Source organism: Tachysurus fulvidraco, chromosome 4 (assembly GCF_022655615.1).
Source record: "Tachysurus fulvidraco isolate hzauxx_2018 chromosome 4, HZAU_PFXX_2.0, whole genome shotgun sequence".
Taxonomy (NCBI): domain Eukaryota; kingdom Metazoa; phylum Chordata; class Actinopteri; order Siluriformes; family Bagridae; genus Tachysurus; species Tachysurus fulvidraco.
Genome location: NC_062521.1, coordinates 29844772 through 29864155, shown reverse-complemented (window position 1 = coordinate 29864155; position 19384 = coordinate 29844772). Strand labels below are relative to the sequence as shown.

Below are 19384 nucleotides of genomic sequence, written 5' to 3'. Positions count from 1 at the left end.
ACCCTGGGATCAGCTAGAGACCTGGTTGAACGCCATGACGGGTACCCTTCTATCCGAAACTGCTGCTGATATGCAACACCTGAGCCGGGAACAGCTTGATGACAACCTGAGGGCAGTGATGTCTCATAACCCAGCACAGGACTATAGCCACAAGGAGCTGGCCAAGATCTTCGGAGCACTGACCTACAACCTCATCGCCCGGGTAAAATGGATGAAGGAAAAAAATTCTCGTCTGCAACAGGAATCGTTGTCATTACAGATCCAAGTTGAGGAGGCTCAGAGGAACCTGGCACAGGCTCACGACCAGCTAGACCGAGTCCAGGCAGGGACTCAGAGCCAACGAGAAACGGCAGATGAAGAGGACACAGAACTGCAGGAGGAAGAAAAAGGACTACAACAGGCCCTGACCGATCTCCATGTGGACCCAGCACGCAGAGAACAACAGGAAAAGGACACTCAGGAGGAACTCCGACAAGCCAAAGCCCTTTTGATAAGAGCAGAGACTGAACTTAAGGATAGAGTTGCCAAAGCTAAGGCATATGAAAGGCATCTACAAAGTGACCCTGAAAAGGAAATACCAAATGTGGAAGTTCCCTTAACCAGTGGACTCATACCCCCAAAACAAGAATCAACATTTCAAAAGGGGGGGTGAGAAATCCCAACTCAAGAACTCCCCAGGGTGGGAGACTTTTCAAGAAACCCCGCTTTCCAGTCACAGTGTGGCCCCTAAGGAATTGTACAAACTGGCTAGAAACATCCCTACTTTCACGCCAGACCCTGCAGGAGGCTATGACATACATGCCTACCTGCAAAACATTGACTTTCATTTACAGACCGTAGCTAACATCACTACACGAGACCAACTCTACCTCCTCAGGACCACCTCCAGCCGCAAGGTGCGGGACATCCTGGATCGGCAACCAGACAAGATCAAAAAGGATTACCAGAAGCTTCGAGACAGCCGAAAAGCCAATACCAAGCAAAGGGGGGAGGCCCCAGTCGACACGGCCCTCCAAGCATTGTCCAGGCTGCCAATCCCGACCACCACGATTCACCTGCCTTTGACCATCATAATCTACCTACCAGTCGACCTTCATAACTGTTGGATGACGAAGTTTCCCTTCATCAGAAACTTCGGCACCCAAAAGGGGGGATATGTAGTGTCGTGTACCAGTCATTTTAGATTTCATGTCCCAGGCACCCTAAATTTCAACATCTACTCCTCAATTAACCGATGAGCAACCCAGTTTTACACCCACACCTGGCTCCAGAATGTCTGGAGTCTCCACAAAGACCAGATAACCCCATGCGGCTCATTGGGGCCTGCAAACAGAACTCTCTCTCACACACACACACACACACACACACACACACACACACACACACACACACACACACACACACACACACACAACACAATGAGACATTCTGTTTACTAATAAAACCCAAGATAAGGTACTCTAAGGTTCTCATTCTTATAACCCTTTTTGTAATGTGTTTCTTCTTTTAAGGCTTGCCTGACTTAAAATTATTTGCTCCTTAATTTCCTGACAAGGGTGTATTTTATTCATGTGTCAGAAAACAACATTGTATTTTAACATCCGTTATACTCTATCATCATATCTTACTGATCATGGCATGTTAATGTATACCTGTTCTAATGCCATATGCCCCTTTAAGGTCTGATGTCAGAATGTATACGAAGCTATCGTTTTCTTTTTACTTCCCTAATGAAAGTGCATCTTGTTTATGTTTCATTTTTGTTTCTTTGCCTTTATCTTTGCCTTGATTACTGATCTATGTATGTAATGTACCGCTACCTTCATACCGTCATTACCCTTCATGTTTAGTATCGTCACAGAAACTTAAATTCACCTTAAGATTCAATGAAAGATTCCTACTTAAAATTACGCATCTAGATTGGTTGGTAAAGGAAACGGTTACTTGCATTGGCTTACTGAACAAGAGTCCGGATGCAACAGAGAAAACTCTGAAAAGTCAGTTAGGGTGGGGTCAGACGTTCTTCCAAGTTCTCCTGAAGATCAGAGCAGTTGTCGTTCTTGGAATATAGCTTGATATATACCGCTTGAGGTGTGCGTCACGTCCTTTGTTCCCCCTCAGCATCTCACTCGGCCAGCATGGGTCCGAGTTTAAAAACGGCGAAGGGTGACTGGATTGTACACCAATAGATACGAGTGTCTTTGTCATATCTAATGATGTCCATCTATCAGTAAAACTGTAGCTATATGAATAAAAAAATAAAATAAAAAAAGTCAAATTGTAACCGGAGCAGTTGCTGTGTGTGTGTGTGTCTGTGTGTGTGTGTGTGTATAATATATATAAATCAATATATATATAAATATATCTAAATATATAAAAATATATATAAATATATATATATATATATATATATATATATATATAAATCTATATAATAATATATATATAAATATATATATATATAAAATCTTTATATTGTTCTTCATAATAACCTTTTGTTCTATGTTTATGTTCTGTAAAGCTGCTTTGAGACAACGTCAATTGTAAAAAGTGCTAAACAAATAAACTTGAATTGAAAACTTAAACTTTATGTAGCCCTGTCACCAATAAATGTGGCTCAAATGTGAGAATTAAGTCTAGGTAAATTTACAAATCAACAATAACCTGGTGAGAGACACATTTCTAAATTATACTATTCCTATTAATCACAACACCCAGAACTCAGATATTCACTTGAATTTTGTGTTTACCTTTAAATTGGAAATGACAAATATTCAAAGAAAGAAAAAAACAAATTTACAATAAACTATTTTTTTTCACAGGAAACCACACAAAATTGTAGTTGATCAACAAATGTATTTATTTTTCTCAATTTCAGTATGACAACCTCCAATCCTCACATTCCGACGAGATGATAAACAGCATCCGGGACATTTTCCATGACGACGATGAAAGGAACCACGATGAACTCCTCCCTCCTTGAACTGGTTTGATACATCCACGAGATTCAACACAGAACTCCCGATCTTGACTCGTCGAATTCAATCTCTCAAGCACACTAAGCACGCATTTGACAAACTCTACACACCACTGTAATACCTTTGCACTAAATTATTAAATTAAACACGGTTATAATCTTCCGGGTTACAAACGAAATATAGCTAGAAACTGCAACACTGAACTGGAAAAACAAACACGGGAATATTCTTCCAGACAATTTGAAAATCTGAATCTAACAAACAAATAAATGTAACGCTCACAAGATATTTATATGATTATCTCACGTGCAAATCCTCGTGCTAGCTTTCTTCCATAGCTCTGACTCACGAGCTGAAATGTGCGCGGCCTGTTGCCGAATTCTCTCGAACTCCAAAAGTTACACACAGCAAACTTTCACAGATAAGCTGTCACTCAGAATGTCCGTGAGCCTTGACTAATGTCAGCTTTTCTCCAAACCGACCAATTTTGTCATGTCACACTTCCTGCATAATCTTCTCACTCCCCGTGTAAAACAAAAAACTGCACTCCCCGTATACTTTTTCTCTCTAACCCCACCCCTTGAAATTGAGAGGTCAAAATCCACAGCTCTCATAGGACAGAAAAAGAAATGACGTTTTCAGAGAACACAATAAAATGCAGTTTTTTTTTCAATATTTTACATACACACACATTTGGAAATTCTTTTAGAGACATGACTTAGGAAAAAATAAATAAATAAATAAAAACATTTGTCAGTGTATGTGTGCATTATGTCAGACCCAAAACACACACACAAAATAAAACAGTTATAGATTCAGAAATCCAAAGATTTGTTCAGGGTTCTAAAATCCCCCCCCCCCCCCCCCCCAAGAATCGTTATGTCCTTTCAACGAGGGACAAACATAAAACAAAACATATCCACTTGAACAATAATGATATTTGTATCACCATAAGGTTACAAATCAATGAATCGAACCAGCACATATTTCCCAAAGTAAATCACTTCTGCATCAACCTTTGAACAGCAATGGCTTAATTTACTGTCTTGGGCTTAAAGTAACTGCACAGTTACTCAACCTTCTTGAGGGCACATTCATCCACAAGTATGCAGTAGAACAATACCTAACAGGGTTCACAGCTTTTGTTTGAGCGAGAACATGCTCGAATTACGCACCCCAAGAGTATCACATGTAAACCTCTTGGGCACAGTTCTTTCTCTTCGAGACCTCCTACCAGTTTCAGGTACATTATCAGAGATAGTTTGCGTTACATCACTCTGATCAACACTCACTAGGTCTCGCACAGGACTTGTAACAGCATCCCAAAGATCTGACACTTGGCTCACATTTTGCAAATTGACAGAATCATTTTCTGATAGAAGTCTTGAATCAGACTCTATAGATTCATCCGTTTCAACTCTTGGAGGAATCTCAAAGTTTGCATCAGAGTGTTTCACATTCTCTGTGATATTCTCAGAAACTACTGCAGAGGTTTCTTTCCTCTTAGGAGTCAACTGGTGGTTTTCAGGTAAGGGAAACCACCCTCCATACATTTCATTCTCACTGTCAGAACTCACATCAGCATTTTGATCAACCCTGTTTTCTGCTTCCTGCATTACAGGTGCATCCTTCACCTCCTGTCCTGGACTCGGTTCACTATTGTTCCTCTATCTCAGCACTCTTTTCCTGGGTTTCGGGACACTATTAGGAACCTGCCGCTGTCTCAACCCTTGTCCAACAGGAAGAACATGATTCCTGTGCAGAATCTTGACAGGTCCAGTTCCACTCTCCGGCTTAAGACGAAACACAGGTAAGTTCGGCATTTGACTCTAGACAATATAGGGCTCAGCACTCCATCTGTCCGCCAACTTATTCTTCCCTCACAATCCAAGATTCCTAATTAGGACTCTATCTCCAGGAACATGTTGTGAGTAATGCAGTCTTTGATCATACCTTCTCTTATTTCCTGCGTTTTTCTTTCCAGCTTTTTCCTCTGCTAACTCGTATGCAGACTTTAGCCCCCGCTGCATGGTCTTAACAAAGCGCTGGTAAGACTTGTTGGACGTTCCATCATTGGACACTCCAAAACTCAGATCTATGGGCAATCTGGCTTCCCTTCCGAACATAAGGAAGTAAGGTCAGTATCCAGTGGCTTCATTTAGGCTGCTATTGTACACATGTACAAGATGTCCAATGTGACGGCTCCACTGCCGTTTCTGCCTTGGATCCAGGGTTCCCAACATGTCCAAGAGTGTCCGGTTGAACCGTTCAGGTTGTGGATCACCCTGGGGATGGTACTGTGTTGTCCGGGATTTCTCCACTCCTAACAGGTCAAACATCTCATGGATGAGACGGCTCTCGAAATCCCGTCCCTGGTCCGAGTGCATCCGTCTTGGCAGACCGTAGTGAATGAAATATTTTTCCCACAGAACCTTGGCGACTGTGGACGCCTTTTGGTCCTTAGTCGGAAATGCCTGTGCATACCTCGTATAGTGATCTGTGATGACGAGGACATTACAGATGTTCTGAGAGTCTGGCTCTATGGATAAAAAATCCATACACACAAGATCCATAGGTCCATCACTGGATAAGTGTGACAGTGGAGCTGCTCTCTTTGGCAGAGTCTTCCTCTGAACACATCTGGCACATGTCCGGCAGTACTTCTCCATCTCAACCTTCATTCTTGTCCAGTAGAATCTCTCTCTTACTAATCCATAGGTCTTATCAAAACCCATATGTACAGAATCATCATGAAGCGACCTGAGAACTACTTCATGGAACTTCCTGGGCAAGCACAACTGCTTACGATGAGGTCTGCCTGGGACTTGAGTGCATCGAAACATCACGCCGTTTTCCATTACTAATTTATCCCACTCCCTCATGATCAAGAAAAGGTCCTTGTGAGCATCCTTCTTGATCTTGGACAGATCTCCTCTTTTAAGAACTCTCCAAATCTCTCCAAGACAAGGATCATCCTGCTGAGCTTGTGACAGATCTGCAGAACTCAGTTTTGGAATCATGGAAGTATCCAGAGTGGCTAAATTACAGTAAGCTCTGGGGACTGATTTAGGAGATCCTCCCAAGGACGTGACAACTCTGCTGCCAGTTGCGACTTAATTGGACTTGTCTTGCCCAGGCAGCTTACACAGATCTCACTCCAGATGATGTTATATTAGTCCAATCCTGGTCTTTCACTCTCCTCTGCGGATGACGAGACAAGGTGTCAGCATCGATATTTTGTCTCCCAAGGCTGTACTTGAGACTGAAATCATATGCTGAAAGGGCTGCCAGCCACCTATGTCCTGCAGCATCCAGCTTGGCTGTAGTCAGAACATAAGTTAGCGGGTTGTTGTCTGTCTGAACTTAGCTCCGTACAGGTAGTCGTGTAGCTTGTCAACAACCGCCCACTTTAACGCCAAGAACTCAAGTTTATGGACTGGATAGTTCTTCTCAGAAGGCGTTAAACTTTTGCTGACAAAAGCCACAGGCTTTAACCCTTGTCCTTGGACCTGGTACAGAACGCCTCCCAATCCTTCACAGCAGGCATCAACATGTAGGACATACGGAAGCTGAGGATTGGCAAAAACCAACACAGGAGCCTGGGTAAGCCTCACTTTCAACTCCTTAAAAGCAGCTTCACAAGCATCTGACCATCTGCTCCCAAATGGATCAGAGGCTTTGTATACCACTCGTTCTGGGTTGGGTCCTGTTTTGATCTTCTTCAAACTTGCGGCAGGTAGACACCCTTGCAACCAGTGATTTAAAGGGTAGGACAGTTTCGAATAATCTTTCACGAATGTTCTGTAATATCCACAAAAACCCAAGAAAGAACGAAGCTCTGACACATTTTGCGGACGAGGCCAAGACCTTACAGCTTCTATTTTCCAGGGGTCTGTTGAGACACCATCTTGAGACACAACGTGTCCAACATAGCTGACAGACGTTTGACAGAAAGTGCACTTGTCCAAAGATAGCTTCAATCCTTCACTCTGCAACCAATCCAACACCTTGAGTAACCTATCCTTGTGCTCCTCTAAAGTCTGTCCAAAGATAATGAGGTCATCCAAGTAGACCAACACTTACAACAGTTTCATGTCTCCCACCATCTTCTCCATCACTCGCTGGAAGGTCGAGGGAGCCCCACAAATTCCTTGTGGCATCCGCTGGAATTGGTAATACCCCAATGGGCAAATGAAAGCTGTCTTTTCTTGGTCTTCTTCACTCAGGGGGATCTGATAATATCCACTCCTAAGGTCCAATACACTGAACCACTGACTTCCATTTAAGCAGGCTAGAGCATCTTCAATGCGTGGAACGGTGTGCAGGGATTGTACGACGATTGAGCGTTCTGTAGTCCACACACATCCTTATCTGCCCATTCTTTTTACAGACTACAACAATTGGTGAAGCGTAAGGACTTCTGGAGTCTGCAATAAATCCTGCCTCCTTCAACTTCTCCAAGTGCTGCCTAACATACTCGATGTCGGCGGGTGGAAGCCGTCGGGACCTCTCACGGAAGGGTTTATCCTCCGCGAGTCTGATGTGGTGTTGGGTACTCTTCGAACATCCCACATCGAATTCATCACATGAGAAAACGTGCTTCCTCTCCAACATCTTTTTGGTCGGCCGCTGTTTCCATTCTTCAGAGACAGGGGAATCGCTAAAGTTAAATGAGTGTTTGTTCAGTTTAGTCGGACCACTATTCTCTTTGGGTTTAAGGACTGTAGACATGACCTCAACTGGAAACACATGTGCAATGGGCATTCCTCTTTTAATCACCACTGGACGAGAGGAGAAATTTCTAATTGTAACTCCAATCCTTTTTGACTGGACGACAGTGGTAGACTGCACCTCGGCTGCTACTAGCAGTTCCTCATGGAAACAGGATTCCTCTGGCTTGTCTATTAACAGGGTCTTACCAAAAGGAGCAGTAGGATATTTCAGCATTCCATAAACCCTAGTACTCTCCCCTGGAGGCAATTTCACCGGTTTAGAGCGAAGATACAATACAGTCCCTCTACTATCATCATCGTCACGCTCTTCAACAGCAATGATCTGTGCATAAGCATTTCTTATCTCAGGATGGACAGCCAAGGTGTGAAGAAAATCATGTCCCACTCTCTCGTTGCATGCTTCTACCAGCTTCTTTACAACAGATGTATTTGTTCCCACCAGAATGTTTACATTTCCTTTCATGACAGGGTCGGGACAGACCAGCACAAGTGCATCTATGGATTCCGCCACTCCTGCCACAGATCCTGGAAACTCCAGCCTTAAAGACAAACAGCCGTCATATGGGTACCGCTGCATGCTCAATCCCCATACCTCCAAATTTTCGATTGGTGTTAATGGCAGATGCTTCAAGTATTTCTCATAGAACGATCTGTATAGCAGAGTGACTTGCGATCCACTATCCAGCAAAGCTTTAGCATAAATCCCTTCCACCTGGATAGGAAGAACAGAGCTAGGTCCCACTAACCCACTCGGAAGAACTGCTGGCTCAGCTTTAACTCTTTCCCGGAGCTGCAGGCCGTTCCTCTAATGAGCCCTGGAGAAGTTTCCTGATGACTGTCTCATATTGATGAGTCGCTGGTTAACTCTCCTGAGATTTTCATCCTTTGTACAGTCATGTTTCATATGCCCATCTTCTCTGCATCTGTAACAAAAGAAATTGGCTTTGTTAACTGGTCGTGTTGGTGTTTTACTCTCTGCCATCGCAGCTAGACTCTGCAGGTCAGGGCGTTCAGGCATTATGGGTTCCTTTGCTGCTGCTGACAAAAGCAACACCTCGTTCTTAAGTCCTCTTATCTCCCTCTTTAGCTTTTCTACCTCTGAATCGCCCATGTGGGTGTTAGCAGATGACCCACTTCTTGCAGGGGATACGACAGAGACAGCTACATTGGACTGTGCTGAACTCCTGTTTTTCAACAGAGTTTCTTCTTCTCTAACCTCCTTCATTAACTCTTTGAAGGAAGGAGGGGCACACAGCTTATGGGTCATTCTCAAGCGCATTGCCACTAGATCACTGGGAAGAGATGTGAGTTGTCTGCTCTACCCAGACCTCATACTCATCTTCCTCAGGAGGAGTTGGGATAAAGCCTGAGAATGGACGCAGTTTTCTATATCCGACCCTCTCCTCAGATGAAGCCACATGACAGGTCTGAACAAGTGAATTTATGGCATCAACAAACTGAGTGTTAAAATCAGGTGCAGCGGAAACCAAACTTGGAATGTCAGCTAACGATTTACCTTCTTTTTGAAGAAAAGAGATCAGCTTATGCTGGAACTCATCTTCCTTATTCTGCTTCGGTGCTTCAGCTACAACATGGACAACCTGAGTGTACCAGCAGCCTACTTCAGGTCCTCCAAGTTCTGCAGGGATAGACATCTTGGAAATGCTATCAGCTGTTTCAAGCAAGACAATTTGCAGTCGCTTAGTTTTATCAGAACAGCGATCGAGCACCTTGCTTTTCCCAATTCCCAGAGCAGCATTGAGCACACTATAAATTACTCGGTCTTCACAATCTGCAGATACATTGCTCAGAATAAGGACTCTATCCAGCGCAACATCTTTCTCTCTGTACCAAGCAATAATCTCGCTAACCTCCATTTTGTTCACTTGTGTCATTGACAATGTGTGCTCAGAAAAACAGGTAATGGATATTAAGGGTTAAAGATCTTTAAACAAAAGAAAATCTCAAAGAACCACAGTATGCAAATAATTTGCTTTTTTTTTTCGAATTTTTTTTTTTTTACAGAACTTTTTTTTTTTTTTTTTTTTTTTAAACACAATCTGAATCATCTGAAACATCCCGGACGAGCACCCACAAAAATGTAGCCCTCTCACCAATAAATGTGGCTCAAATATGAGAATTAAGTCTAGGGAAATTTACAAATCAACAATAACCTGGTGAGGGACACATTTCTAAATTATACTATTCCTATTAATCACAAGACCAAGATCTCAGATATTCACTTGATTCTTGTGTTTACCTTTGAATAGGAAATGACAAATATTCAAAAAAAGAAAAAAACAAATTTACAATAAACTATTTTTTTTTTCACAGGAAACCACACAAAATTGTAGTAGATCAACAAATGTATTTATTTTTCTCAGAACTATTTTGTCTTTGTGTACTTCTTTCTTTTGTGTGAAAGTCACTCACAACAACAGTAGATCTCAATAACTGTAACCCCAAAAGAAATGAAGAAAAAAAAAAACAATTGTCACTGTAATCTCACATTTTACCCAGCTGGGATTTTCAATACACAGATGGCACTCTAGTTGGAGCTGTTTTTATGCAAGGCCAATGTGCTCACTAATCAGAGGAAAATGAAGTTCCAATTTCAGTATGACAACCTCCAATGCTCACATTCAGACGAGAAGATAAACAGCATCTGGGACATTTTCCATGACGACGATGAAAGGAACCACGATGAACTCCTCCCTCCTTGAACTGGTTTGATACATCCACGAGATTCAACACAGAACTCCCGATCTTGACTCGTCGAATTCAATCTCTCAAGCACACTAAGCACGCATTTGACAAACTCTACACACCACTGTAGTACCTTTGCACTGAATTATTAAATTAAACACGGTTATAATCTTCCGGGTTACAAACGAAATATAGCTAGAAACTGCAACACTGAACTGGAAAAACAAACACGGGAATATTCTTCCGGACAATTTATAAATCTGAATCTAACAAACAAATAAATGTAACGCTCACAAGATATTTATATGATTATCTCACGTGCAAATCCTCATGCTAGCTTTCTTCCGTAGCTCTGACTCACGAGCTGAAATGTGCGCGGCCTGTTGCCGAAAGCAAACTTTCACAGATAAGCTGTCACTCAGAATGTCCGTGAGCCTTGACTAATGTCAGCTTTTCTCCAAACCGACCAATTTTGTCATGTCACACTCATGTCACACTTTTCCCGCGTAATCTTCTCACTCCCCGTGTAAAACAAAAAACTGCACTCCCCCGTATCCTTTTTCTCTCTAACCCCATCCCTTGAACTTGAGAGGTCAAAATAGAGAAAAAGAGAGAGAGAGAGAGAGAGAGAGAGAGAGAGACTGGTAACCAGATAATCACTACTCGGACAGGACCCAAGACCCAGGATATTAATAAATGTTTTCATAAACCACCAATTACATTCATTCTCTATTTCAGAGAGATAGAGGGAGGGAGAGAGAGAATGAGAGGGAGGGAGAGAGAGCCAGAGGAGACTGTGGTATGCAGAAAACAGCCTGAGACAACATGCGGAAGAAACTACTCACATGTACTTGTCCTCTTTTGGGTGGAGCAGGAATTACCCATGCACATGTATTTACCAATGTAAGTACCACTGTCCTGCCTACAGTTACACTCCAGAGAATTAAGAAGGTGAGTGTTTACCGGACAGATCAATAACGAACACAACGCCTCATACCATAATCTAGACATCTGAATTACATCAGCAGCAGAAAGTAAGTGTTTCAAATCAACATTATTTTCTGATATGTGTGAGATACCATTCAGTAATGTAACATAAAACAATGACATAAATCATTTATACATTTGCATTAACAAATCCACAGCATTAGCATTAATTGCACTTACTTTTAAAGCTCTCTAAGCACCTTCTGTAATTTCCAACATGAAGAAGTGTGTGTGTGTGTGTGTGTGTGTGTGTGTGTGTGTGTGTGTGTGTGTGTGTGTGTGTGTGTGTGTGTGTTCTTGGTGGGTTAGTATAATATTTAGATTTTGCAATATAGAATATAGTCTTTTGTTTTATTTCAGAGTAACGTGTGCGATGTCCAGCAAAGGAAAAAGCATGCAGTAAGTACAGTTAGTCTTTTCAACCACAAGATATAATTTGTATTTATGTTACTGTGTAATTGTAATATTTCACACCGCACCTCGCTTCCTCTGAGCCACCAGCACTGCTCGACTGGTCCAACCATCTCTCAGGCTAAGAGGGAGGTTTACATTTAGACTCTTCTTTCTGGCACCGAGCTGATGGAATGAACTTCCCCTTGTCTGAACAGCTGAGTCACTGAATGATGGCTGAAGCCCTTCATCTTCCTGAATTTAACTAGTGCTTATTTCACCCTGTTTGTTTTATGTATTTGAAAACATTTTTCTATTCTTCCTCCCAACAGAGATTTTAGGTCTATGGTAGCGATTTCAAAGCACTTTGATACATTGCTCTAGTTAAAGATGTCTGCTTACTGCTATAAACGTAAATGTCAATATACATTAAATATTCCTCAGTGTTCAAGTAGAATTTGTAAAGTACAAGTGGAAAGAGTGAGTCAGAGACAGAGAATGAATCAGAGAGAGTTTGACTGTATGCTGTTAATAGAGGAAAGTGAACTCAGGAGTTTCATTGTTTGTGTATTTTATCTTTATTTATTTGGGGCATTTTATGTCAGTGATTTATTTATTTATTTGTTTGTTTGTTTGTTTGTTTATTCATTTATTTATGGTCCTGTCCCGTTCTTTACGATAGCTCATGTGCAGCAACAGCACATTGTACAAGTTTATTGTTACATGGTCAGACAGAAAAAACAGCAAACTTGTGGATATAATAATTTTCTGTAAATATGCACATTAACTACATTTATAGTAGTATTTTCTTCTGGAGAGTTACAGTGACATGGAGATAAATTCTCCAGTAATGAAAAATATATTTACAGTATGTATGAATTGATATTCTTCTTGTGGCTTTATGATCATTATTACTAACAACCAGTGTTGTGCTAGTAACTAAAAAATAGTAACTAGTTATAGTTACTAGTTACTTCATTCAAAAAGTCAATTACAAACTCAATTACTTTGTTGATTATTTACACCAAAAAGTAACGCGTTACTGTTAAATGTAACTTTTTAGTTACTTTTTAAAGAACGTTCTTTAATGTTCCCATTGATGCCCTTTTATGCGTTACGGGCTATACAAACACAAATCTGTCCCTGCTAACAGTCCAGTAAAAATCTAGTGGCTGTTGTTTGCTGGAGGAGCTTGACTCATTTCGAATGTGTCCACCGACACAGGGTTAGCTTCTAGTTTCGTCGAGGCATGTAGTTTCTACCTCCAGATTGGAGTTGCAGTTTATCGCAGTAGATAGGACCTTCGAACCAGAAAGACACAGCTTACATTTCACTAAAATGTTTTTGTTTTTATGCTCAACTACGCCTGCACAGAAAAATAGCTTCTTCAAACTCTAGCCTCAAAGTCATTAGCATGCAATAGTTTAGGAAACTTTGTTTGCTTTAGCATTATAATTTCACTTTATTGGAAATATGAAACCGAAACCTGTTGTTGAACAAGGGGGTGATAATCGGGATTTCCCCATGTAATGTTCATTGCAAATATCAAATTCCATTGTATACGCACGTTGTAAAAATTAACAAAAAGTATTTATTCATAAACAATACAGAACGCTTAAAACATCCATTTTTAACATCCATTTTGTATGCTGTGTAGCGATTTTGGCTTGCGAAGCAAGGTAAATATTTATGAGTAATTATAACGCGTTATAGTGACTAATAAATATTTTAACCTAAGTTGAAATTAACGGTAATGGAATTAACGTTACACTTATTTGGTCTGTTCGTCCGGCAAACAGGCCGTGTAACCTTTATTAATTCTATGACGGTGGTATCTTCCCGGCCAAGAAAGATTCACTTCCCTTTTACTTTATACCGTAATTTAAATTAAATTAACTTAATAGAGCATGTAGTTCAGACCAGATGTTGCATGTACCTTAATTTGTGAGCAATACTCAGAGACAATCACTTGTGTGCACAAAAATATGGAATTTAATGAATGAGACAAACACAACATAAAATTAACTACACAAACAAACAAAAGAAATAGAGAAAACAAAGATGAAAATAAAATAACACAAAATAATTTAAAATTGGGGAAAGGGAGGAAGAGACTGGAAAGAAGAAATTAGAGAAAGGAAGGAAAGGAATGGCAAGCTTAGACTAAAAAATTAATCACACCCTAACTGGGAAATCGTCACCGCAAACTTAAATTCACCTTAAGATGCAATACAAGGTTCATACTTAAAATACGCATCTAGATTGGTTGGTAAAGGAAACGGTTACTTGCATTGGCTTACTGCACAAGAGTCCGGAGAAATCTCTGAAATGTCATATAGGGTGGGGTCAGACGTTCTTCCAAGTTCTCCTGAAGATCAGAGCAGTTGTCGTTCTTGGAAGTGAAGCTTGCTGGAACTTCTTTGAAGGAAGATGGAGTCGTCTCCAAGCTGTTCCGAAAGTCTGACCACGGATTGGTGGTGTTTGTGACAATTTAAAGGTCGCGAACTCCACCCATCTTTGGGGAGATGGCCAATACTACGGCCAAGAAAAACTCCCTTTGTTTCAGGTGTCTGTGGGCGTGGTTTAGCTATCAAACATTTAGATGACTTTAAAGTTTTATCCAAGGTGTATTAAGATGGTATGGCACCTTTCGTGCTCAAATAAAATACACCATTGTTTGAAAAACGAGTAACCGATAATTTTGTGGTCATTTGGATACTAAACATGAAGGGTAATGACGGTATAAAGGCAGTGGTACATTACATACACAGATCAGTAATCGAAGGGTAACTGATGTTAATACGATATTGTGTTCTTATAAAAGCAAAGAAACAGAAATGAAACACAAAACAAAATGTACTTTCATTAGGGAAGTAAAAAGAAAACGATAGCTTCGTATACATTCTGACATCAGACCTTAAAGGGGCATACAGCATTAGAACAGGTATACATTAACATGCCATGATCAGTAATTAGAGTATAACTGATGTTAAATACAATGTTGTTTTCTGACACATAAATAAAATACACCCTTGTCAGGAAAGTAAATAGCAAATCATTTTAAGTCAGGCAAGCCTTAAAAGAAGAAACACATTACAGCAGGGTTATAAGAATAAGAATCTTAGAGTGTCTTATCTACTTGTTTTATTAGTTAAAGGAATGTCTCATTGTGTTGTGTGTGTGTGTGTGTGTGTGTGTGTGTGTGTGTGTGTGTGTGTGTGTGTGTGTGTTCTGGTTGAGGGCCCCTATCAGTTCAATCAGAGAAGCCGCATGGGTTTATTTGGTCTTTGTGTGGTCTCCAGTCATTATCTGTGTATAAAACTGGGTTGCTCATCGGTTGATAGAAGATTAGATGCCGAAGTTTAGGGTGCCTGGGACCTGGAATCTAAATGACCTGTACCAGATGCTACAGCTGTAAATTGATTACTTTTTTTTGTTACATTGATTTTTAATGGTTACAACAACATTCCATTGATCTTTATCTTTGTAAACCATCACATCATTATTTTGACAATGTATGAAGGAGTTCAGTGTGCATACATAATCCAAACCAGGCTCCTACTTTTCATTGTCACACATTGCCTTCTTTTAACCACTTAAATAATCTTTATAAATACAGAGTCAAACAACAGTGCATCTATTTAGAGTGTGTAAATGCACTGGAGGTATATTAAGTAAAAAAACAGAAAAAAGGGACAAAATCCTTTTCTCCCTTCACTGTAACTCGATCTCTCTTTTCTCCAACCCTCTACAGGACACATGAGCAATATGATGACGAGGTGTTTTACATGGCTGTTGCTCTGATGTTTTCTAAGAAGAGCCCTGATCCTAACACAAAGGTATCAGACACATTGTCTTAAATGCAGCGCTTGAAATATTCCTGTATTATTACTGTGAGGTCCACAAGGACAAAATGTGTCCATACTTTCAGTCTCTGTTCACAGAATTAAAACAATTTTGCTTTTCCTTATTTTGGAAACAGTGTGACAAATTACCCACAGTCCTTCATGTTAACACTATTTGCCAAGACAGTTGTGTGGTATTCAGTCATATACAGTGTCACCTGAAGGTTTGTGAAACCTTTAGAAATTCCTATATTTCTACAAACATATGATTCATAACATCATCAGATTTTCCTAAAACATTTACATTTACATTTACATTTACGGCATTTAGCAGACACCCTTATCCAGAGTGACTTACAACTGAGCAACTGAGGGTTAAGGGCCTTGCTCAGGGGCCCAGCAGTGGCAGCTTGGTGGACCTGGGGTTCGAACCCGTGACCTTCTGATCAGTAGCCCAACACCTTAACCACTGAGCTACCACATCCCACATCATAAAAGCAGACAAAGTGAACACAATCAAACAGATCAGACAAATATATTATACTTGGTTATTTTATTACTGAATATAATTGTATTTAATTTTTTTTTTAAAAGTTACAGAAACTTTACTTACAGTTTATGGCTGCACGAGGGCTTACAGCAGATACTGAAAGTAAAGGTCCACATATTTCTGCCAGTCACAGACATGTAATGTTGGATCATTTCTCTCAGTAATTAAATGAAGTAAATTATTGTTGGTGCCTCGGGGGTTTATTGTTGGTGCCTCTGGGGTTTCCTCCGGTTTCACTTTCTAGTTTTTATCTTTCCTACACACATTAGTCATGCCGAGGGCATGTGGGCAAATCAAAGATCGGCCAAACACAAACATGCTTTAAATTCATCTTGAGAGTATTGATGTGGTACAATTGGGTTTTTTCAAATATGTACAAGAAAAAGAACTTTCTAAGAGGAAATTCTTAGATCTAACCCTAACCCTAGAGTTTTTCATCTACAATCTCTTCACCAACCTACTGAAGATGTCTGAATTTCACACCTTCACAGGGTCTTTATAGATTGTCTGAGGCTCAGAGGCTGATGGTTGTTAAATTCCTTGCTGCTATTTTAATTTTTTTTTATGTAATTATGACCTGTTAGATTTAATGTTAATTCTAGGTGGGTGCGTGCATCGTAAATGAGGAGAGAAAAATTGTTGGAGTCGGTTTCAACAAAATGCCCGATGGCTGTGAGGATAAGTTTCCATGGGCGCGTGATGCTGAGGACAAACTGGAGAATAAACACCTGTACGGTGAGTTTAATGCTTTAAAATGTTAGGTTTGACTTTATTCTCTGTAGTGTTTGTGAATTCACCGTCCAGTTCTACCAGCACTGCTCGACTGGTCCCACCATCTCTCAGGGTAAGAGGGAGGTCTACATCCAGAACTTCAACACAAATTAGTCACAGATCTGTACTTCAAGATTCAAATATCTCCAGTCCAAGATCTTACAAAGTGCTGATTTATTTATTAAAAAAATCTATTAAAAATCTAAAAATCTATTATTTTTATCATCTTCCTGTTGGTTCCAGTGTGTCATGCGGAGCTGAATGCCATCATGAATAAAACCTCAGTGGATGTGAAAGGATGCACCATGTACGTCACTCTGTTTCCCTGTAACGAGTGTGCTAAGGTCATCATCCAATCAGGTAACACACACACACACACACACACACACACACACACACACACACACAAACACCACACACACCACACTCACACCTCACACACACCACACACCTCACACAAACCTCACACACACCTCACACACACCACACACACCTCACACACACACACACAAACACCACACACCACACTCACACCTCACACACACCACACACCTCACACAAACCTCACACACACCTCACACACACCACACACACCTCACACACACACACACACACACACACACACCTCACACAAACCCCTGAGCACACACGTACACACACACACCGCACACACATACACAACACACACACATACACACCACACAAACCCCCAAACACACACCACACACACACAGACACACACACCCCACACAAACCCCCAAACACACACCACACACACACACCTCACACACCACAAACACACACACACACACACCTCACACCTTGTCTGTCTGTTTAAAATCAATCTTTATTTCCACTACAGGTATAAAAGAGGTGGTTTATTTATCCAATAAATACGCTGAAAGAGTAGAAACAATAGCTTCTGACCGAATGCTGAAGGGGTTAATTCTTGGGCAAAGGTGAGTCTCCACAAACGTGTGTGTGTGTGCGTGTGTGTGCGTGTGTGTGTGTGTAATTTTGAGCAATCTTAATTACATGTGTTTCTGCAAGTCATATTTTCCTTGCTACATAACAGCAATGATTAACATTTATGTATAACATTTTAATGACAGGAATTTTCATATAAACCACTAAAGATCACTTAATTAAAAACTCTCCCCTTTTGTCAGAAAGTGAAAAAGCTTTTCTGCTTATTCTGTAGCTAGTTTGGAAGTACATTTTTTCCATGGAGGAAAAAGAAAATTCAACTGAAAAGTTATTTATATAGTTATATACATAGAGTATGAGTGTTAGGAGTAAAGTGCAGATGTGTAAATCTGAGTGTGTATAAGCAATATATGTTCATGTGTGTACATATCTGGTAGTGTGTGTTGTGTAGATAAATCCAAAAGAGTCATCAGTCTTTCTCTATAAACAGACGACATCAGAACAACAAGGAACTAGTCAAACTAGTCAACTAGTCAAAACAAGGAACCCAAGACCATCACTCTGGAAAAGGGCATAAATATAAATGTAATGTAAATGTAGTGACGTTTCAGCCACTGTGTCAAGCTGAAGTCTAGATTACAAGAAAAATAGACAAAATTTATTTTGTTTTGTGTTTGTAGGCAGTTTCACTTAAAGCAGGAGGTCGCTGACTTGCTGAACTCCATCGATCCCTTTGCTGAGTGAATAAGACCAGGACGGAGCTCTTCGCCGCTGAAATACTGAATATTACTAAAACATTTAAGGTTCCCAAAATACTGAGGGGAAAAATCCTAGTGATGTTCACTAGATTTTAATTTTAAATAAATATTTAATCATCCACAGTGGATTTGCTTTATTTTATTTGGTGTTTTAAATATATGGCTTACACACACACACACACACACACACACACAAGACAGAACACACAATAAAATGTGTTGTAGCACATTCTATACAGTACAATACAATGGAGACATTTCACACTACACATGTCACACTTCAGCAGAGTGTCTGTGTCAATGAGGCATTGTGAAATACCATTATGAGTAGTGTTGGCACGTTCAATACAGAAAAATAAGGGACGCCTGCCGCAGCAGGGGCCACACCCCTCGAGGCCACTATGACCACAGTCCCGATGGCGTGCCAGTGGTGGTATATCATAATTTACAACATGTATTCATAAAAATATTAAGATTGATACCAATGGACATTATAATAAGATATCTGCTATTGAAATCAGTGTGAACAGATGCACTCAGTCTCTCACTATCACAACTTAAGTGGTCATATTGAATACACAGATATGACAATAATAAATATACGCCAACAAAGTGTGACTGAGAACACAAAAAATAAGCTTTTGGAGGAACTTGTGAGATGCGAAACCATATTTTATTCTTATTATTAAATTAACAGATCCATAACTTAATTATAACTTGCAAACAAAGATCTTCCATG

The 19384-nt window shown here is 40.3% G+C and overlaps 1 protein-coding gene across 1 annotated transcript; it reads left to right on the top strand.

Moving 5' to 3' along the window:
* The first annotated feature begins 15533 nt into the window (after positions 1-15533).
* Positions 15534-18758, top strand: LOC113649320 (deoxycytidylate deaminase-like). The gene is made up of 5 exons (XM_047811898.1): positions 15534-15633; positions 16792-16924; positions 17204-17320; positions 17823-17919; positions 18568-18758. Exons 1-5 carry the CDS (start codon positions 15583-15585, stop codon positions 18629-18631), a joined length of 462 nt encoding a protein of 153 aa, XP_047667854.1. The 5' UTR covers positions 15534-15582; the 3' UTR covers positions 18632-18758.
* The last annotated feature ends 626 nt before the right edge of the window (positions 18759-19384 follow it).